The sequence below is a fragment of the Caretta caretta genome, chromosome 2, assembly GCF_965140235.1.
Source record: "Caretta caretta isolate rCarCar2 chromosome 2, rCarCar1.hap1, whole genome shotgun sequence".
Lineage (NCBI taxonomy): Eukaryota > Metazoa > Chordata > Testudines > Cheloniidae > Caretta > Caretta caretta.
In genome coordinates this window covers 159,999,142-160,021,975 of record NC_134207.1, presented here as the reverse complement: position 1 = coordinate 160,021,975, position 22,834 = coordinate 159,999,142, and the positions used below count along the sequence as shown (strand labels likewise).

Here is a 22,834-nt window from a genome sequence, read left to right as displayed (position 1 = left end):
AAAAGTGAAGAAATGAGAAAAAGAAGAAGAAATGCCAAGCATGATCTTAATGTAAAGGCAGCTCCTGAGGTCCTTACTCAGTCCTTCATTCAGCTTTTATGGGAATTTTAACTGCATGATGACTTTGTGATTTGGTCCACATTTTATAAAATGCTTGTCAAAAACATATATACAGACTGTGTCTGACATGTCCTAACCGTGTTAAGGAACCGAAAGTTCGGAGGCTTAGGGTCAAAATACTGATTTCCTTTTAGCAATATTAGCCTCTTAGCTATTATTAGGACTTGTCATTATTTTTTTTCTGAGGTTTGAGAAGGAGGTAAGCCACACAGGAAATGGAATGCATGTGAATAATTTATTGTAAGGAAATATGGGTTTGGTCTTCCAGAAATATGGGTTTGGTCTTCCAATACATAGAGAACTTACTATGTACATTATTCTGGAAATACTTTTATCCGGTTGATTTTCTTCCACAAAGAGATTGAAGTACTGGTAGATATATATTTAAAAACTTATTTTTGCAGCAGCTGGAGTACCTATTTGCAAAATTATATGTCCCCATGAAACTGTCTTTTCCCTATATTCTCAGAACGTGGATGTATAACCCATCAAAATGACAGTTAAATTCTATCTATTGACTATATATTCTACTGAGGTATTTATAGCTTTTTCATTACTGTGGGACTTGGCCTTGTACTATGAAAGGCTCTTTCTTACAATGTTTTCAAATTACTGTAAGGATATTCTCATATAAAACTTATAGGACATGTAATTTAAAAGGTTCTAATTTCTAGTTTTTCTACAAAGTGCTTGGTACCCTGCATAATTTGCCATCACTCATGGGAAAAACAACATCTTGATGCTGATGTGAGGACTCCTCTTATTAGGAGGAAAAATACTATCGTCTGTTGAAGTGAGAGATTCCTTATGTGAGATCCATCAGTATAAAGCAGTGTGGAATTTTCTATCATCATAGCACAAGGATACGCCTTCTGCGAAATGCACAGTTATGCTGTTCAATATGTTCATATATCAGGGAAACTGTATGTTAAATTACAAAATTATTGTTGTTCTAATATTACTAAACTACAGGACAGATAAAGCATAATGGCATTGTAAATAATAGGTCAAAGTGACCAAGCATGACTTTTTTAAAGTTCAAATTCTCTCATCCTTAGTTATCTTACATTGTACTAAGGCTATTCACAACCACCAGTTGTCAAGATATTTTGTGCTAAAGTGACTTATTCTGTTGTATAGCCAATAACATGTGAAAGTGAGGCTATTTCCTTTTCTAATTTTTGTGCCATTTTAAAGAAACGGCATATTGGAAGGCTAAAGTCAAGCAGAAAAAGGTGTCGGTGATCATCTGAAGGCCAAAATACAGCAAGTCTTCTCACATGGAATCTAGCAGAACAGTACTGACATTGTATCCAATAAAAGAAAGGTTTTTATGAGAGATTGTTAAATTATTATGTTTCTTAAATATTATGCTATTATTCTAGCAAAAATGACAGTTTTGATAAACATAAAACACCTCTTTTTTTTTCTGAATATTAGGGAAGTTCCTACTTGCAAGAAATAGATACTGTCTTTCCTAATTTCCATCACAAAGCTTACTGTTTAGAGATTTATTACAGCCATTTCAGACCGAAATGTAGGGCTACGGATGGGAAACCAGTTCTTTAAAAGAATAAGAGCCCTCCTAAACTTTTCAAATCTACAGTGGTTTGGATACATTCCCTCTCTCCAATACATCGGATTCTGTGCAGGGCAGTGAACACCTAGCAACTAACAGCGGAATTTCTGTGGGAGTTTGGCCTCAGAGGAGAATGGTAATTTTATGTCCTGACATGATCCAGTGTTTGCTAATATTGCTTAACAAGGGGGAAGTGATGATCTAGTTTGGCTAGGTTTACAAGCCAGTCACTAGAGAGCATTGGAGCAGAGAATGGCTAGCAGTTTCAGCGGGAGTTTGAGGGCCAGGGTCGGGGGTTGTGACATTATGCCCCATATTCTTCATAGAGATGTGTTACAATATGAATATGGCATAACTAGGATGTGTTTTGTGCAAGATGAGTCATGTGAGGCATCATTGGAAAGGTTATGATTTACTGAATATGATTATCCTATTTGTATGCATGTATCATTTCTGTATCTGAAGTTAGGAATATTGACTATGTATCAATTACAAGTGGGTTTACACCTGGGGAACGCCCACCAGACAGAATGCAATCAGCCTGGATGGGCCATTAGGGGGAACAATAGGACTTTGAAGATGATAATCTCCCACCTTCCTGAGAAGTTTCCTGGGATGCTGCAAACAACCTTGACTCATGGCTGCTTTGACACTACAAGGTCATGTGATCGTGTCACCTGGTACTGGATTCCATCTTGGACTACTAGTATTTTTCCACTAATAGGGGATGGGGATCAAACTGGGAAACAAAGGATTCCCACCATATGTAAATCCTATTTAAGGCAGGGAAGTGAGTTAATTCTGGTTCATTCTTCACTGAATCCCCGCTCAGGATAACTGCTGGAAACATCTAAGAAACAAAGAGAAAGGGGGAGAGAAGGACTGAGCCCAAGCTGGAAAAGGTGTCTGGCCTGTGAAAGAAATGCCTAAAACAACATTTAGGGTCAGAAACTACTACTTGTAACCAGTCTTTTTAACGTATTAAGCTTAGTTTGCGTGTTTGTTTTATTTGTTCCGTAATGTGCTTTGATCTGTTTGCTATCCCTTATAATCACTTAAAATCTATCTTGTGTAGTTTATAAACTTGTTTTTGTTTTCTCTAAACCCAGTTTGTGGAATTCATAACTGGGGGAGGGGGGCAAAAAGCTGTGCATATCTTCCTCCACTTTGAGGGAGAAGGCGAATTTCAATTAGCTTATGCTGTACAGTTCTCTGTGCAGCACAAAACAATATAGTTTTGGGTTTACACTCCACAGAGGATATGCACTTGAGTGCTAGGCAATTCCCTAGTTGAAAGCCTTCCCATGCAGTACTGATTTCAGTGTCTGTCTTTCTGCAGCTGGGTGTGTCCCTACCTGTGTGTGTGCTAGCGGAAACCTGGCTCAGCAGGGCAGTGTAAGGGAGCCCAGACTGATGGAACAGGTGGGCTCAGTGGTACCCCAGAAGGGGGGGTCATCCTCTCTTTTTCTTTAGGAGCAGGGATTAGGAAGAGAAGACAATGATGGCTACTGAGGCAGCACTAGAAGCGACCCAAGGAGGGGAGGAGACAAAATAGATGGTAGGATGCAGAAGCTGCGGGAGGTATATCATCCTTGAATGGGTATCTGATGGAAGCTACTTATACATGCTAGATGCATGATAGAGCTCAGGGCAGAGAAGATCCAAGGGTTAGAGATGCAGCTAGACACAGTGATGGAATTCAGATGGGGATTTGAAGATATAATGCATTAGAAAAGAAGAGGTGGTACAGACAACTCAAGATTTGTAGATGCCTGCTGAACAAAAGGATCTGAACGGCAGAGTGCAGAACAAGAGTGTGATCCATGGAAAAACGTGATGCTAAGGACAAGGCAGAGGAAGAGACCAGCTAGTAGGGGTGCAATGGAGTAGAGAAACAGTTTTGCTGCATTGGGGCACAACAATGAGAAACAGGCAGTAGATGGGGTGGTGAAGAAGAAAAGAAATGAAGCCAATCCCTGCCAGAGAGGAAGAGGCAATGGAGATAGTTAGGGACCACAGCATAAGAAAAAATGAGGATGGTGTATAGGGGACTGCGAGAGAGCGTAAAAAACAGATTGATACCAACACCAGGAAGAGACTGATCTATGTGATTGGATTCTCCATACTAAGAAGAATCAATGGTCTGTCAGCAGTCCATATTTAGAGAACAGAAGAGTGTGCTGTCAGGAGCAATGATACGAGATCTGGATGTGAGGCTGAAAAGGATCCTGATGGGAGTAAGGGGGAAAATGCCACTGACCATGCTGCATGTTGGGACGAATGACACTGCTAGGTTCTCACTGGAATGGATCAAAAATGATGATGCTTTGCCATGTAAGATGCTTAAAGAAGTGAAAGCTCAGGTGATCTTCAGGGGAATACATATGGTCCCTAGAGAAGGAGAGTGAAGGCATGACAAAATAATAAAGAAGAACAGATGGCTCAAGGACTGGTGCTACAAGGAAGGTTTTGGGATAATCAACCTTTGGGTGGTCTTCACAGAAAGATGACTTTTTTGACAGGTGGAATTCACTCGTGTACCTGGGGCATTAACCTTTTGGGATCAAGGCTGGCAGAATGGATAAAAAAGGCTTTCAACTAGGAAATATGAAGGGAGAAGGTTGGGAGAAACTCTTGAAATCTCCATGCCTGGCTTCAAGACCCAGAATTAAAAGTAGCTAAATGAAGAAATAGGAAGGGATAATGGAACTTCATAAGGTAAGGGTATGGACTGCAAGGAGAAAAAGCACAATTATTGATTGGAGCAGTAGTCAGGGAGGTGAAAGGACTATATCTAATCTGTCTAGAAAACTGGGTGAGATCCGAGGGAAACAACTGAGATACTTGTCACAAATGCAAGATGTCTGGGCAATAAAATGGAAGAATTGAACTACTGGTGAAGGAGGTCAAACCAGATATTATAGGGATTACAGAAACATGGAATAGCACTCCTGAGTGGAATATAGATATTGATGTATATGTGCTGTTTAGGAGAGAGAGAAATAAAGGTAAAGGTGGTGGGACAGAACTGAACATCAACTAAGTGGTTGTGAGGGTCTGTACTCTTATGATCACCCTTTTTACAAGTCTTTGATACATTTTTTAAAAAGTATGCCTTGTGAGCTATCATTTGAAAACTCATAAACTGCTGAGCATTATTGTCCTGGTAAAATCTGTGTGGCAACACTGTATGCAAAATTATGAAATTCTACTGCATAAGGCATGTTCCAAGTCTGCGGAAACAGCTTCAGACCACTTCCACAGAGACAAAAGTCTAGCCAACACCTCATCCAGGTATAAACATAATCAAATGAACTGTCACCTGGTTAAATGACCATTCTTTGGCAGAAAGAATGTTATGAGTGAGACATTTACATCTTAGCAAAGAAACAGACTTGCTGTCACCTGAACCCAGCTGGAGATGATTCTCAAATAGGAGGAAAAGGTATAAAAATGAGGCACAGAGGCCCCCAAATCACCTCTCCTCTCACGGCATTAATGATACCTAAAGGAACACTGAACTGGGGGAGGAGTCCTGACTGAAGGTGTTCAGCCAGTAAAAGCATGTGGTGAGAAAAACCTTTGCTTTGAATTCATTTATCTTGTTGTTAGGTATTAGTTTGTGTTTTACCTTTTATTTCTTTGTAACCAATTCTGACCTTTATGCCTCATTACTTGTAATCAGTTAAAATATTTCTGTAGTTTATAAACTTGTTTTATCTCAACCAGTGTATGTTTAGATTGAATTGTCTGGCAATCTCCATTTGAGATAACAGGTTTTGTGCATATCATTTTCTTTTAATAAAATGATGGACTTTCTATGAGCTTGTATTGTCCAGAAGGAAAGAGCCAGGCAGTACAAGAGGCACATTCCTGGGGACAAGTCTGGGACTGGAAGTTTACTGGTGTTGCTCTGCAATATAATTCAGGAGTAGCTGGCTAGAAGCACTCATATATTTCAGCTGGGAGTGATTTTACTTGCTGGAGCCTATGTGTGAACAGACCAGGAGTGGTAGTTCTCAACAAAGCAGCATAAAAGCCACCCCAGGTTGGAGACTGAGGGGACACAGCTGTCCAACAGTCCAGACTGTACCCTGGGGAATGACACAGCAGTAAATGGTAAAGAAATACTAAGTGATACCCTTGACAAAACAGAATCTGTTTGACTCAAAAAGATTCTGTTAGGATAGTGTTAGAGGTCTGCTCAGTGTCAGACTCGGATATGGCTCATCAGTTGGAAGCGGCAGAGAAGGAGAGAGTCCTGGGTGTATTGGTCAATCACAGAATGTCTATGAGCTACCAATGTGATGCAGCAGGGAAAAAAAAAGAGGCAAATGTGATCCTAGGATGTATCAAGCAAGGAAGTTCCAGTAGAGATAGACAAATGTTAATGCCATTGTACAAGGTATTGGTAAGACCTCATTTGGAATACTGTGTACAATTCTGGTCACCCCCATTCCAGAAAGATTAATTCAAACTGAAACAGTTGCAGAGTAGAGCTACTAGGAGCTCAGGGGAATGGAGGGCCTGTCTTATGAGAGGAGACTGGAAGAGCTTGACTTGTTTTGTCTAGCAAAAAGAAGGCTAAAGGTGGATGTGATTATTCTCTATAAATATATTGGGGGGGTACACACCAGGGAGGATGAAGAGCTATTTAAACTAAAGGATAATGTTGGCACAAGAACACATGCATATAAACTGGCCATGAACAAATTCAGGCTGGAAATTAGAAAATTTCTAACCTTCAGAGAAGTGAGGTTCTGGAACAGCCTCCCAATAGGAATCAAGTGGGCAAGCAACTTAATTAGTTTTAAGAGACAGCTGGATACATTACAGACTGGGGTTATATGATGGGGTTGCTTCTGTTCTTAAAAGGACATGCTTGAGGGCTTTAGCCAGTCATCTGCAGGGGTCAGGAGTGGATTCCCCACAATAGTTTGTTGATTGTGTATGTCCTTCCTCTGAGACATCAGAGAAAGCCACAGCTGGAGATGAGACTGGGTGGGGAGAGGTGGTACCAAGCGTTCTCTCTCTCTCTCTCTCTCACACACACACACACGCTTAGCTGGCTAGTTCTTGCTTACATGCTCAGGATCTAATTGATCACCATATGTTGGGTTGTGAAGTGATTTTCCTGAAAGTCAGATTGTCAGTGACTTTGGGAGGTTTTCATCTTCTTCTGCAGCACGGGTTGAGGGTCACTTGGTATATCTGAGTATATCTCAATCAATTCCTTGCCATTGCAGGGGCCTCAGACATTCATACACCTCAGTCCCTCCTATTCTCTGCCTGTTACACATAATAGTTTAGTTTTCTGTGGGCTGTAATACTTTGACCTAATTTTAGCTGTTTGGTTTAGTGTGTGGGTCCTGGCTGGTGTTGGTGGCCTCTGATGTACAGGAGGTCAGACTAGATGATCTGGCCTTAAACTCTATGTTAATAATTCCTGTTTCAGACTGACTGTTTGACATACGACTCTCAGCAGGCCTACTTTTGTGCTTTCAGGCTCTATTCAAATTTGAAATAACCAAGGGTTACCGCAGGTCAGAAGCCTTATATACAGCCTACGCCAGCTTTACCCCAGGGAAACCCCAGAGCACACCAAGTGGAAATTCTGACATCGACTTTGATAGGGCTGGAATTTCACCTACCATAATGCAATAAATAGACTGAGCAACCAGCCTAAAGTTAGTAATCGGACTTCAGACCCACTAAAAGGATGAGAGCATCCTTGAAGAGAATATCAGAAATGATTGGACCCATTTGAGGGTCAGGGAAGAGTAGATCTTCCCATCATTAAGATTTTTTTTTATGACAATGACATTAAACTTAGTATTGGAGTCATCCACCCTGCAATAAATCTCGCCCAAACCTGTTGCATCTTAAAGCAGCTGAGTAAAGAGAGTTGTTAGGACTGATGTAACATATTCACAGGAGGGTTTAAAAAAAAGAGTTGGTGGTGTGTAATTACTAGGTATATAAAGACTGAGGATTCTAACATCTTCATCAAACAAAAAAATAATTAGAGTAGAATTAAATTAGAAGCAAATCCATGGAAATTTTTTTTAATAATTACCAGATTTTTTAAATACATGTAATGTGTTTGTTAAAGAGCCTTAATTATGCATGTACAACTTGTCCAGCCAAGGACGCTATCCTGATGTTTTTTCTTCATTGGATAGAGGACTTCGAATTTCTCTATCTTCCTTCAACACTGGAAATACCTGAGATCCCACTGACAAGATATTTGGAAGGGATGAGCACAGGGACTGGTTCATCAGATATATACCAAAGTTTGTCTGAAGAACAAGAAAAAATAATCAGTGTATGCCAAATCCAGAACTGTCAAATCTCCAGTAGATCTCACGACAAGGATAATGTTTATAAGAACAGTGTTGCTATAAGGGCAAAACTACCAGCTCTATATTATTAAATAAGTTTTCATTAATTAAATACAACAGACTGGTAACCAAGAGCCAACGTCAGATTATTCAAGATACAGACCTAGAGAGTAATTGGATAAATAAAAGAATATTTCATCACCAGTCCCTTAGTTTACCTATTTAATTTACATTCCCTCACAACCCGGTAATCTAATTGAGATTCTGGCTTTCTGAGCAATACATTTAATGTATTTCTGAGATAAATATCCACAAGCTAAACAGAGTAAGGATGCGCATATGTTGAAACAGTGAAGCAAAATTTTGGATCTCCTACTATGCATTATTTGCTTTGTTAATAGAACGTTGTTCTGACTAGCCTTTGTGACTGATCCCTTCATTTGTTTTTGTGAATATTTTGGTAAATTTTACTGAAAATATTCTGAAAGTGTGTTGATTAGTAATGCTGTAGCTTGGTGTCTGTCATTAGCTGTGAAGCTATCCAACAGATAAATATTAGAAATATTTATATACATATCCCTGCGATACATGTGAATACTGAACAATGGAGATAAATAATATTGCACAGCTGCTTCACTCATTGATAAGGCTATGGTTATGTCACAGGGGTCACAGAATCCGTGACTTCCATTGACCTCCATGATATTTTCTGTCACTTGGCTGGAGCTCCCAGCCAGTGGGCCCCCCGCCCCATCTCCCAACCCCACAATGATGGGGGCACCCTGCAGTTGCCAAGCCGTGGCAGGCGGCCCTGGGAGCCCCAGCAGCAGTGGGTAGTGAACCTGCCTCCCCATTTTGTCAGGGATATTTTTAGTGAAAGTTAGGGACTGGTCACAGGCTTCTGTGAATTTTTATTTATTGACTGTGACCTATCCATGACTTTTACTAAAGATATCCATGACAAAAACTTAGCCTTACCCATTGACCTTTCATCTATCTGGTGTGCTGCAGTTTTGATTCTCTAAGATGCTGAGCAGTCTGGCCCCAGTCCAGCAAAGTACTGACCACATGCTTAATTTAAGCATAGGAATAGTCCTATTGACTGCAATAAATGTTTGGATGTATTTTTTAAATGTTATGTTAAATAAACTGATCACTACTGAAGTGATTCAGGGTGTGTTTTCCCCAATATGCTTTTCTTTCCTAACTGCTGGTAATTTTAAAAATGTGCAATAAAGGACTTGCTAACAGTCTTGCTATCTTGGACAAATATTCCCAGATCCTTAGAATAGTTTTAGATGAAGAAAATTGTCACTTGTGCATTAAAACTTTTTTTAGAGTGAAAGTTGAGTTTTAAACTAAATGAAAATTTTCACAGACTATCTGCTTGACTCAAAATTTTTTGATTTTTCATTTGAAAACCAGAAACCTGAAAACAGAAAATTTTCCGCTGCAAACTGCAGTGTTTCATTTTTTATTGCAGATTTTGGTCAATTTTTTGGTTTCAGGCAGTCCACAGGCAAATTTTTTCAGTTTTCAATTTCTGAAAACTGTAAAAAATTCAGGTTGAGACATTTGACAAAAAGTCACAATTTCCCATGAAACCCCCTCTCTATTTTCTGACCAGCTCCGTTGTCAGTATTCAAATAAAGTAACTAAAATTGAGAAATAGAACAAACCTATTCAAGTTAATTAAATATTTGCTAAGTAAATGGGTCTTTAGTAAATAAGAACCATGTAGTAGCTGAATGTAGGAAAGTATGCTTAATACCTTTCTTGTCCTATGCAAGGAAGGTAACATGGAAATATACAATAATTTTAAGTCTTAATGCAGAATTAGTGAGCATGACTCAATGTAGAGGTCTTCTCCTTTTAGACAAGGTGACTATTGGACAGCAGGGGCCTGGAGAGTGTCTCACTGGGGCCTGAAACTCTTGTCTCAGTTTTTAATTTATAATCTTGAAAATAAGAAACACTGCATGGGATTTTTTTTTGTTTTACTCCTTATATATGTTCCCGCAGACTGGCTGGGATCTCACACATCCAGCAAGGCTGCGAGGACTGACCAGTGTTTACCATAAATGACTCCCCCTTGCCACCGGGGCCAGTGCAGCACCAGCGCCCATGGTGTCTTTCCTCCTTCACTCTCAATGATTCGCTATTTAATGAATAATTGACATATGTGAATACTGTCTCTACCATATGTAAAGGTGAGGCCTGACCTAATTTGCACTCTGCTATTTCAAGTGTGGTACAATGGTAACATATTTGAGAATCAGCGCTGTACAGAAATTCTGAAAACCACTGAGGTAATAATGATGTATCAAGATGCTTTTCAAAAACTGTAGCTACCAGATCAGCCATAACATTAAAATTCAAATATTACTATCCAGTTTATTTAAAAATCTTCTATTGCATTAAATGATTACTCCCACTTTGCTTTTTCTGGGCAATAAACTGCTTTCTTTGTGGGCATCAATTATTTGTTTTCAGCCTTGTAGTTAACCTACTGGGAATTGGTTTCTTTCCCCATAACATAATACAAAGCTAATAGTGTGCCTTAATTATATTACTTTCAAAAATCAGGTAAACAGAAACATAATATTGTAAAATGAAAAATATTAGGTTACAATGCAACACATTTCATACAAATTTCATTACTCCTCATTCTAAATAAACTTACTCTACTATTTATAATAAAAATCTATTTCTGTGTACATGTTATTGTATTGACTTCTTGGTTTACTTCCAGAATAGAATTGGTCAAATTATTCACAATTTAATTTATCTTTTTTAAAATTTATTTTTCTGAATTATTTCAGACCCAACTTTGATTTTTACAAATTTGTTAATTAGCTGAAATTATTAAACAAATGGTATATGTGAACATATTTCAGAATTTTGGATTGCTCAAACACTATTTCAAATACTCACCATTCAATATTTGCTGCTTGATCAGCCACCTAAGTGATATTATTTATTTATTTTGCTCCCTAATTGGATGACTTCCAAAGAGCTTTCAAGATGGCTGTGTGTGAATAGTTGTGCAAATACTTATTTGGATAAGTAATGTGTGCTAACACAGTCTCATGCAAGTATTCCCAACACTTTCATTTTGTACACATTCCTGGGAATAAAATTTTGCCTCTGCTCACTAAAAGTAAACAAAAATACTTAATATCACTGATGCAAATTTACCATTTTTATTGAAGTTTTAAAAATATTAGATCAGCAATATTTTTGACAATGAATAGCAAAACAAGCCTTCCTAAAAAGACTTCCATGCCGAGCCAATTTTACTTTGAAGACCACAAAAACTAGGATTTTGTCCTTTTAACATTTTGCTATTAAAAAAAAGAGGCTTTCAGTCCCTGAGATTATAGTTTGCAATCTTAATCTCTCTGTGTGGCTACCCCTTTCTGACTTCAAGGGCATTTTATTCTGCACACCCCAGTACAATCCAAGAATGAAGCAGAGAGTGCTGAGCTGTGAGGTCTGTGGCTTTATATACTACTGATCTCAGCAAGGGAGGAGTAACATTAGCTTCCCAGGTTTCAGAGTAACAGCCGTGTTAGTCTGTATTCGCAAAAAGAAAAGGAGTACTTGTGGCATCTTAGAGACTAACCAGTTTATTTGAGCATAAGCTTTCGTGAGCTACAGCTCACTTCATCGGATGCATACTGTGGAAAGTGTAGAAGATCTTTTTATACACATAAAGCATGAAAAAATACCTCCTCCCACCCCGCTCTCCTGCTGGTAATAGCTTATCTAAAGTGACCACTCTCCTTACAATGTGTATGATAATCAAGTTGGGCTATTTCCTGGCCCACCTTGATTATCATACACATTGTAAGGAGAGTGGTCACTTTAGATAAGCTATTACCAACAGGAGAGCGGGGTGGGAGGAGGTATTTTTTCATGCTTTATGTGTATAAAAAGATCTTCTGCACTTTCCACAGTATGCATCCGATGAAGTGAGCTGTAGCTCACGAAAGCTTATGCTCAAATAAATTGGTTAGTCTCTAAGGTGCCACAAGTACTCCTTTTCTATTAGCTTCCCCTTGCTCTTAATCACCATAGGGGAGAAAACTGTCAAACCACTGGTAAAAGCACAATACAAAACAGCAGGCGTCTGAGTGCAATACACTTATCCTCATAGGACTGTCCTTATCTTCCCTTTGGGTGATAGATATAAAGTACTGCCATTCTTAAGTGTTATTTCAATTATATATACCACATAAATGGGTCCATGCAATGCATACTCCTTTATTCACATATAAATATATTGGGTCTGATTCTCCACAAGACACTAGCCTGAGGTGCTAGGGCTGACAAAAGGGTGGACAGCAGAGACTTTAAAATACTTCTCTTCATTTTCTACTTAGTTCAGATTATAACGTGATGAGAATACAGCCTTGCTTGAACTGGTAACCATCACATTAAAGGTTTAGAGTAGCAGTCATGTCAGTCTATATCCGCAAAAAGAACAGGAGTACTTGTGGCACCTTAGGGACTAACAAATTTATTAGAGCATAAGCTTCTGTGGGCTATAGCCCACTTCATAGGATGCATAGAATGGAACATATAGTAAGAAGATATATCATTATCACCATCATCTTAACGATACAGTGTTTTACACTGTGCTAATACCTTTCATTCCAAAGATCTGAAACACTTCTAGAAACATTAATTACTGAAAATTAAACTTGGCAACACACTTGTGAGTTAGTGAATTGTTTATTATATCCTTTTGCTACATACTGTATGGGTAAAATGGTGCCGCATATTAGCACTTAATTCTGGGGGCTGAGAGTTAGCACTCCTTGATTCCATTCATAGACAGCAATCCTCTGGGCGATCCATCAGTTGACTAATTAAACTCGCACACTGCATGCCTCATTTTACCTATATGTAGCAAATGGATATAATAAACAATTCACTAACTCACAAGTGTGTTGCCAAGTTTAATTACAGTAATTAATGTTTGTAGATGAGTTTCAGATCTTTGGAATGAAAGGTACTAGCACAGTGTAGAGCCCTGTATCATTAAGATGATGGTGATAATGATTCATCAGATAAGAGAAGTAATTGTCTAGCTTTAGCAAAGTTTGTGTAAACAGTCCAATAAGCTAGAGTCTCATTCTGCAAGATGACAAGCACTCCTAACTCATGCTGACATCCCTGGGAGTAAAGGAGGCTCTACAGCCCACAGGAGAAACTTGGCATCTTGCAGGACCATGTCCCATAGTGAGTAAATGCATGGTAGGGAAATTTGCTTTGGTGTAGCTATATCCATGTACAGTAGTTACACCAGAACAAACTGGCAATGTCAACACACTGTAGTGGTGTGCATAATGGGGTTTGCAACAATGTGACTAATTCTGGTAACTGAACAGCAAGCCAGTCTTACAAAGTGATCTCCCTCTACACCGGGGGGGCTCCACTACAGCAAATGCAGTACAACATTAATGAAAAGATACCCAGGAAATGCACTGTGTACATTTCACATAGGGCAGGACCCTAGAGTTAGTGGGTATTTTGACTTCTGTTTGATTTATATGCTTGTCTAGTCTTTTCTACTCTACTATAGAACATACACCTAGGAACCTCCAGCATCACAGAGTTCTGTCACATTAGGAGAGTTCATTTTCTTTTCTACTCGGCCACAAAAATTAGAGGGAATACTTAACTAATGTTATGTTAAAATTGATGGCAGTGGTCATCAGGTTTCCTTTGCAGGTGTGTTTGAATGTTGATTAAAACAACATCAAAGTTTTAATAAATAATACATGCAGTTGGACAGACTGCATTGTTCTGGTTTATGTTAGGTCATCAACAACAATGCAAATCTGTGTGTCACTAGTTAAAATTAATGGGGCTGATTTTCAGCAGTGCTAGGCACTTGTAGAGCCCATGGTCTTCAACTGGAGTTCCAGATGCTTTGCATCTCTGAAAAATCAGGCAAAAATACTATGTCAATAAACATTTGACGATCTTTGTATTTCTTACTGTAACTTAACTTACGACTATATCTCACTGGCAAAGCGCTACTGTAGGGCAACTAGATTGCTAAAGTTTGGTATATTTTTGTCATGGAAAAACTTACTACAGTAAAAGATGTGTTATCCGGCACTTTACTAACCGGAAAGCTCTATAAACTGGCATTTCTGATCTTCAGTATGGTTGCCAGGTGTCCGGTTGATGTGGGGATGGCAGGCTCCCCACCTGGCTCTGCGTGGCTCCTGCAACTGGGGACGTGTTCCTGCTGTTCCTAGGTGGAGGAACGGCCATGGGGGTTCTGTGCGCTGTCCCTGCCCCATTCCACAGCGCCCATTGGCCAGGAACTACGGCTAAAGGGAGCTGCGGGGGCAGTGCCTGTGGGCAGAGGCAGTGCGCAGAGCTGCCTGGCCGCGCCTCTGCTTAGGCGCAGTAGGGACATGTTGCCACTTGTGGGGAGCCGCCCAAGGTGAGCACTGCCCAGATCCGACACCCTGAAACCCCTCCCGGGCCCCAACCCCCTGTCTCGAGCTCCCTCCCACACCCAAACTCCCTCCCAGAACCTGTGCCCCGCACCTACCTCCCACGCCCCAACCTCCAGCCCTGAGCCCCCTCCTGCACCCAAACTCCCTCCCTCTTAGTTAACCAGAATTTTTGACTTACCGGCACTCCCCATTCTCCCAACATGCTGGATAACAAAGCTTTTACTGTAATATGAAACATGGGGAAAATGACCAACATATTTTGATACTTAGCTTTTTTATTAAACATGTGGAATCTGATATCATAGAATCATAGTAATGTAGGAAAAAGAAAAGGAGTACTTGTGGCACCTTAGAGACTAACCAATTTATTTGAGCATAAGCTTTCGTGAGCTACAGCTCACTTCATCATGGAAACTCCACAGTATGCATCCGATGAAGTGAGCTGTAGCTCACGAAAGCTTATGCTCAAATAAATTGGTTAGTCTCTAAGGTGCCACAAGTACTCCTTTTCTTTTTGCGAATACAGACTAATACGGCTGTTACTCTGAAACCTGTCATATAGTAATGTAGGGTTGCAAGGTACCTTGACAGGTCATCAAGTCCAACTACTTGTGCTGAGGGGCCACGTAAATCTAGACCATCGCTGACAGGTGTTTGTCCAACTTGTTCCTAAAAACTTCCAGTGATGGGGATTCCACAACCTCCCTTGGAAGCCTGTTCCAGAGTTCAACTACCCTTACAGTTAGAAAACTTTTCCTAATATCTAACCTAAAATCTCCCTTTCTGCAGATTAAGGCCATTACTTCTTGTCCTACCTTCAGTGGACATGGAGAACAATGTGTCACCATCCTCTTCATAACAGCTCTTAACATATTTGAAGTCTGTTATCTGGTCCCCCAGTGACCTGAAGAAGAGCTCTATATAGCTTGAAAATTTGTCTCTTTCACTAACAGGAGTTGATCCAATAAAATATGTTACATCACCCACCTTTCCTTTCTAATAGCCTGGGTCCAACACGGCCACAACAATACTGCAAACGATCAGTCTTCTTTTCTCAAAATTAAACACACCAATTTTTTTAAACCTTTACTCAGATGTCAGGCTTTCTAAAACTTTTATCATTTTTATTGCTCTCCTCTGGACTCTCTGCAAGTTATCCATATCTTCCTGAAGTGTGGTGCCCAGAACTGGACACGGTACTTCTACTGTGGCCTCACCAGTGCCGAGTAGAATGGGACAATTACCTCCCCGGCTAACATATAACACTCTTGTTAATACACCCCACAATATTAGCCTTTTTTGCAACTACATCACATTGCCTGGTCATATTCAATTTGATATCCACTATAACCCCCAAAATCCTTTCCAGCAGTACTATCACATACCTCCATTTTGTAGTTGTACATTTGATTTTTCCTTCCTAAATGTAATATTTTGTACTTGTCTTTATTGAATTTAATCTTGTTGATTTCAGACCAATTTTCTAATATATCAAGGTTGTTTTGAATTCTAATCCTGTCCTCTATAGTAATTTACAACCCCTCCCAGCTTGGTGTCATCCTTAGATTTTATAAGCACACTTTCCACTCCATTATCCATGTCATTCATAGAAATATTGAATAGTACTGGACCCAGGATTGACTCCTACAGGACCCACTTTATACACCCTCCCAGTTTGACAGTGAAGTATTGATAACTACTCTTTGAGTATGGTCTTTCAACCAGTTGTGCACTCACATTATAGTAATTTCTTCTAGACAATATTTCCCTAATTTGCTTATGTGTCAAAAGCCTTACTAAAATGAAGATATATCATGTGTACTGCTCCCTCTCCCCATCCATCCACTAGGCGAGTATTTCTGTCAAAGAAGGAAATGAGGTTGGTTTGGAATGACTTGTTCTTCACAAATCCATGCTGGCTATTCCTTATAACCCAAATATCGTCAAGGTGCTTACAAATTGATTATTTAATAATTTCTTCCAGTATCTTTCCAGGTATCAAAGTTAGGCTGACTGGTCTATAAATTCCCTGGGTCCTCTTTGTCCTCTTCTTATTGCCTTTTATGTCGCTTGCTACGTGTAACTCATTTTGTGCCTTACCCTTTCTGATTCAGTCCCTACATGCTTGTGCTATTCTTTTCTACTCTTTAGCAATGTGTTCATGTTTCCACTTTTTGCAGGATTCCCTTTTGATTTTCACGTCATTAAAGAGCTCCTCATGAAGCCATATTGACCTCTTACTATTCTTCCTAGCTCTCCTTCTCATGAGGATAGTTTGCAGTTGTGCCTTTCATTTTGTCTCTCTGAGAAACTGCCAGTTCTCCTCAACTCCTTTTCCCCTTAGATTTTCTTCCCATGGGACCTTACCTAGTAGTTCTCAGAGTTTGTTAAAGTCTGCTTTTTTGAAGTCCATTGTTCTTATTCTGCTGCTCTGACTACTTCCTTTTCTGGGAACCATGACATGTATCATTTCATGATCTCTTGTACCCAAATCGCTTTCCACCTTCACATTCACTACCAATTTCCTCCCTTTTGATCAGAATCAAAATAGCTGCCCACTGGTTACTTTCTCCAATTTCTGAAACAAAAAGTTGTCCCCAGTATATTCCAAAAACTTACTGGAAATTTTATGTTTTGCCATATTACTTTAACTACCAAGATAGCTGTTGGAAAAGTCCCTCATTACTACCAGATTTTCTGTTTTGGATATTTCTGTTATTTGTTCTAGAAATGCCTCAACCACTTCCTCTTCCTGGTTTGGTGATCTACAGTATTCCCGTAACCATGACATCACTCCTATTTCGACCCTCCCTTTTTATCTTATACCCAGACACTTTCCATTATTTCCTTCTGGACCTCAGTACAAGTGTATATATTCTGGATGTATAATGCAACACCTCTTCCCTTTTTTCTTCCTGAACAAGCTGTGCCCCTTGTATTTCAATTATGAGACTTATCCCCCCAAGTCTCTGTGATGCCAGTTAAGTCATAATGTAGCTTATTTCCACAATGCTAAAATATCTACACAACATTGCCTTTAATAACTTGGCTACCCGAGCTGCAAAAACAGTGCATTTATTTATTTATTATGTATTGATTCACCATGTAACAACTATTAACTTAAATCCTGTTCACTGTGTTTGCTTGTTGCACTTGTAATAACTATCCTATGGACAATTATTTACTACTAACACTTTGCTGGGGTTCTTCCACTGCATTTGTATCATTGTGTACTGCTAGCTTCCTGTGACCCTCAAAAATAAAAAAGTAAGTAAACACCTCTGAGGAAAAGAACAGGGTGAAGATGTGTGGCACCTGAAGTACCAAAGGAGCATTCACTATGAATGGTGAAAGGTTCAAGAACAGGGGAGCAGAACTCTTTCCCCTTTGTGAATAGCAGCAATATGTTTTCCAGCTCTCTCTGCTTGCTACATTTCACTTATCTGATGCTAGGTTTTAAGGAGAGCAGATTGCTCTGTTTGCTTGAATTATGTGTCAATGCATTATTTGGTTCTAGGGGTACTTGTATCAAGAGAGCCTTTGATTCTGATTAAATCAGAAATGCAAACAGAAGCTTATCACTGCGGTGGGGAGTATGCAGGATACGCTTCATTTTGGTCTCTTCTGTGAGCTCACGGCCCAGGGAGTTTTTTTCCCTCTTGAGAATTCCCTTGAGTTTGGAGAGGATTCCCTCAATGGAGACTGAGTAAATCCTAGGGGCCACGTTGAGTGTGGGTGGCACTTGTGAGGTGGAGAGAGTCTTATCCAACACCTCCCTGCACCAAAGCTGTTATGCAGCAGGGCAGGATTCCTATCTGGTTCTCAAGAGGGCACAGTGCAGTGGCCCAGTTACTGCGACAGCTGCTCACCGTTACCCTAAGGAGCTCTTGTCCTGAGGCTTCGTGGTGTGGCCAGGAGCCCAGCTACTTAGTGCACATGATGCTGTCATCTGTATGTACTAGCTGGGAATACATTCTGCTCCTTTTCAAATCAGCTGTAAATTGTGCCTCGAAATGCATCCCCCCAACCTATCCTTTTTTAATCATCTTACTCTGAGCCAGGCAGGTTGGCTTTTAGAACTGACTGAACTGTTCATTGCGAATAATATTCATGACAAACCTTGTTTGGTTAGTGAGTTGTTCAAAGTGATCCTGTTTTTTTCCAGTGAATAAATTCGTTTATCTGAAACCCTATTATCTGAACCTGTGCATTATCCAAATCCATTCCTTGTGCTCCAGCATGAGATATGTGCCCTCCACGGCATGTATCATATGCTAGGGGATGAGGAGGCAATTTGGATAATGTGGAGGTTTGGATAACAGAGCAGAGACTCTGTCCAGGACAGCAAGGAAGGAGGAATAGCCCCCAGCTGCAGGGGAGGCCACCCTGCTGCTGAATGGCACCTGCAGCAGCGCAGGGAGCTTTCTGCAGCCCTGCTGTCACAGGTGTCAGTGAGTGACCATGGAGCTGCAGAGAGCTACCTGCACTGCCGCAGGGCTGGTGAGGCCCGATCCCTGCAGGCTCAAGCAAGGTGCAGAGAAGGCTGCGGACCTGGAGAAGCAAAGCAGAGTCCTGGCTGGTGGTCTCTGCTGTGGCCCACCAGGACCACAGCCTCCCCCCATACCTTGTGCCTGCAGAGATCAGGTATTATCAGCCCTGTGGCAATGCAGGGAGCAGGGCAGGGCAGAGCAGAGCAGAGATTTCGGGGCAGAGCAGAGACCCCTGGCCAGAACTGAGAGGAGAGGAATGAACCCACAGCTGTGTGGGAGGCCACCCCACTGCTGAATGGCTCCTGCCCTCTTGAATATCCGAATTCCCGATTATCCAGATAAAATCCATGTGCCCTGTGCTATCTGGCTAATTGGAAGCATACTGTATAAGTGTTTGCTGCAGTCTGAATGAATAATTTCTCCACAAACTGTTAGCTTTGACTATGTGCTATTTTTAGTCATATTGTATGACTGATCAGCTATGTCACATGGTATGGCTTTTGCTCCCTGGTTGGATAACAAATTGAATAAACAAACAGGACATAATCTTGAATTTATGGGATGAATTTTCATCTACACAAACATTCATGGTGAAATTTGTGATTCTTTTAGGATTCATGAGTACCTAGTGGCTGTCTGAATACTTACAGTTCCAGACCAACATGACCTCAGGAACCACAATGAACCATACCAGGCCTTTTTATTCACAGATATTCACAAATCAATTCTTTACTATTCGATCAGCTCTCTCTTCAACCACACTCACATCTCGGATCCACCCTTCCAGGGGTGTGACTTCCACAATAAAGGCAAGATTTCCGTTAAGTAGGGGCTAGGTTACAAGCTAACAGTGTAATCACAAAACATGGTGTAGGCTAACAATGATTTTCTGCAGATCTCTATTCCTGAACAACAAAAAAGGCCCATAGGAATCCATTTGGTTCCCAGTGATCAAAATAAATATGTCAAAAAGCTGAAGGTATAAAAATAATCATAGCAAATATTGGTAAAAATACATATTCCATCTCCTGTACATTGATGACCAATTTCTGAACCAAGAATGAAATGAACGTTTTTATATAAATAAACTATATCGTGTTAGGATTTCAATGCAACATCTTTCTGCAGACAAGACAAATGAAGATCATTGTTACACCTTAAGATTGAATATTCCAGCAAACGATGTTGCATTATACACATCATCAAGACTCTAAACCTTTCTGCATGGATATTTTACAGGTAACACTCACTTTTCTACCTCTGGTTGAGGACAGAGTCTGCAGAAATTCTTTGTTTCGTTGTCCAGTTTGTGGATCTATGCAGATTATTTGGCATCTGTTGCACGGACCTACAACCTGAAATTTCAACAGAAATAGGTTCTCAGACAGTTACATATTAGTCAAACAGTTACATATTAGGACTTGTCTCTGACCTTCATGGTATTTTAATAACTGAAACATTTCAGAGACCTTTTTGAATACTTTTTTACTATGTAAAAGGTCTAAATCATGTTCACCTGACTCAGCTATGTAGTCAAAGGGTCAAATTCTGAAGTCCTTACTCAATTTTTGCTCACTCTTTACTCAGGCAAACTCCCACTTGGCTAAGTCTGAGAAATTCTGAGCACCTGTAGTTCGCACTGACTTTGTTTGGCTTATTGACTTGAAGGGAAAGTTTGACTGGTAGAGGAATGAGTAAAAACTGGGTAAGGCCTTTAGAATTTGACCAGAAGAGTTCTCTCAAAAGTAAGATAATAGGCCGTGGTACGTATTTGTTCACTGTGACTGAAATGAACAGATTTGTCCTCATTTTGCATTCTTTTCCGTGGTATTTTGTGAATGTTAGGAAAGCAAGATCTGCATTTTCTTAAAATGAACTATAACTACACTGCTGTGAATTTCTTTTTGTCTTTTTTTGGGGATTAGACTAAAGATGACACATGCCAATTCCACTCAATTACTGCATCAGAAATTTTTGCAGAACAGTACAGTTCTTACAATATTTCAACTTCCATATCTCATGCAATTTTACCTAGTTTTGTAAGATTAAGCATAAAACTCAAACAGATAATGGGGCAAATAATCAAAGGTCATGTTGTAAATATTTCTATATGCTGTTTTGGGTGTCATTTGGATTCTCTAAGATGTATCTATAGTGAATAGTAAAACTTTCCAGTGTAATCATCCAAACCATACGTTTGGCTCTGATTCTTCAGATAATACATTGCTAATTCTAGCATAGTCAATATTTTATTAAAAAGAGAAAGAATAAGAGATAAAGAAGAAGTTGTTACTCACCTTGTGCAGTAATGATGTTTCTTTGAGATGTGTGTCCCTGTGGGTGCTCCACTCTAGGTGTCGGTGCGTCCCTGCGCTGGAGATTTCTCACAGCAGTACTTGGTTGGGGGAAGGGTGTGCAGAGGAGTCATCTCATGCAGCCGTTGGCACCTCCTGTAGCACGCGCTCCCCGGACCGTCCCTCTGTTCCTTCTCTACCACAGAGCTCGGCTGTGTGAGCTCCAAAGTAGAAGGGAGGAGAATGGGTAGTGGAGCACCCACACATCTAGAAGAACCATTGTTACTGCACAAGGTGAGTAACTTCTTCTTCTTCGAGTGGTGTCCCTGTGGGTGCTCCACTCTAGGTGCTTATAGAGCAGTACCCACCAGGGATGTTAGGGGTTCAGAGTATAACTTATGTATAAGTTTGTGATGAAAGCACTGTAAGGCCAACGATAGAGTCTGAGACAAGGCCTTGCAAAAGTGTGCTCCAATGACCAGGTTGCAACTCTACAAATATCTATTAAGGGGACATTGTTCAAGAATACAATCAATGTCACCATGGCTCAGGTTGAGTGGGATCTGATGCCCACGGGGGGGTTCTTTATGATGCAGGAGGTAGCAAGTTTGAATACAGGTAGAGACCCATTTGGAGAGTCTCTGAGTCAATATTGTAGAGCCCTTGGAGTGCTCTGCTGTAGAGACGAATAGTCTTGGTGACTTGCACAATGGTTTAGTTCTGTCCAGGTAGAAGGCTATGGCCCATCTGACATCTAGCATGTGCAACGTTGCTTCTCGAGAGTCGTTATGTGGCTTGGGATAGAAGGCAGGTAAGTGTATGGTTTGGTTAATATGAAAATTTGTAGTCACTTTGTGCAAGAATTTTGGGTGAGGATGTAACAATTTTATCTTTGGTAAATACAGTGTAGGGTGGTTCAGCCATCAGTGCTCCTATTTCACTGGCACGTCTGGCAGACTTGATTGCCACTAGGAATGCAGCCTTCATTGACATATGAAGGAGCGAGCAGGTTGCTAGAGGTTCAAAGGGAGGTCTTGTGAGACATTTTAGCACAAGATTGAGATCCTATGGTGGTGCAGGTTGGCGTACTTCTGGGTACATGTTCTGTATATCTGCTAGAAAGTGCTGTGTAATCAGGTGAGCAAATATTGAAGGCCCTTCTGTCTGTTCATGGAGGGCCGTAATGGCAGAGAGGTCTACTTTAATAGAGCTTATGGCTAACCCCGTTTCCTTCAGTTCTAGCAGGTAGTCTAGGATCATAGATAGAGGCTCCTTGGTCACATCCAGCTGTTTTTGCTGACACCAAAAGGGAGAATCTTATCCACTTGTGTTGGTAAGTATTTCTAGTGGTGAGGTGATAGCTATTTAGTAATACCAGTTTTACTTTCTCCAAACAGTTCAATTCCCCATGTTTGAACCAGAGAGGAGTCACGCTTTGAGATGGAGTTTTGCAGGGTCTGGATGGAGTGTCAGGCCTTTGTTCTGGGACAGGAGGTCTGTCCAGAAAGGCAGCGGCTGTGGGGCACAG

The 22,834-nt window shown here is 40.4% G+C and overlaps 1 protein-coding gene across 9 annotated transcripts in view; it reads right to left on the bottom strand.

The window, feature by feature from the left end:
- Positions 1–22,834, bottom strand: part of MOCOS (molybdenum cofactor sulfurase) — a 484,231-nt gene that overhangs the window by 70,382 nt on the left and 391,015 nt on the right. For 6 of the 9 annotated variants that reach the window (XR_007355097.2, XR_012667119.1, XR_007355095.2 and 3 more), the window contains exon 14: positions 20,263–20,367. Coding sequence is in view for 3 of the 9 variants with exons in the window: in XM_048839335.2 (XP_048695292.2) it covers positions 7,852–7,998; positions 20,263–20,367 (252 nt within the window). In the remaining 6 variants the exon portion in view is untranslated. Of the gene's footprint in view, positions 1–7,737; positions 7,999–20,262; positions 20,368–22,834 lie in introns of those variants that run through there. The other 3 variants (XM_048839335.2, XM_048839337.2, XM_048839339.2) reach the window with 1 other exon arrangement.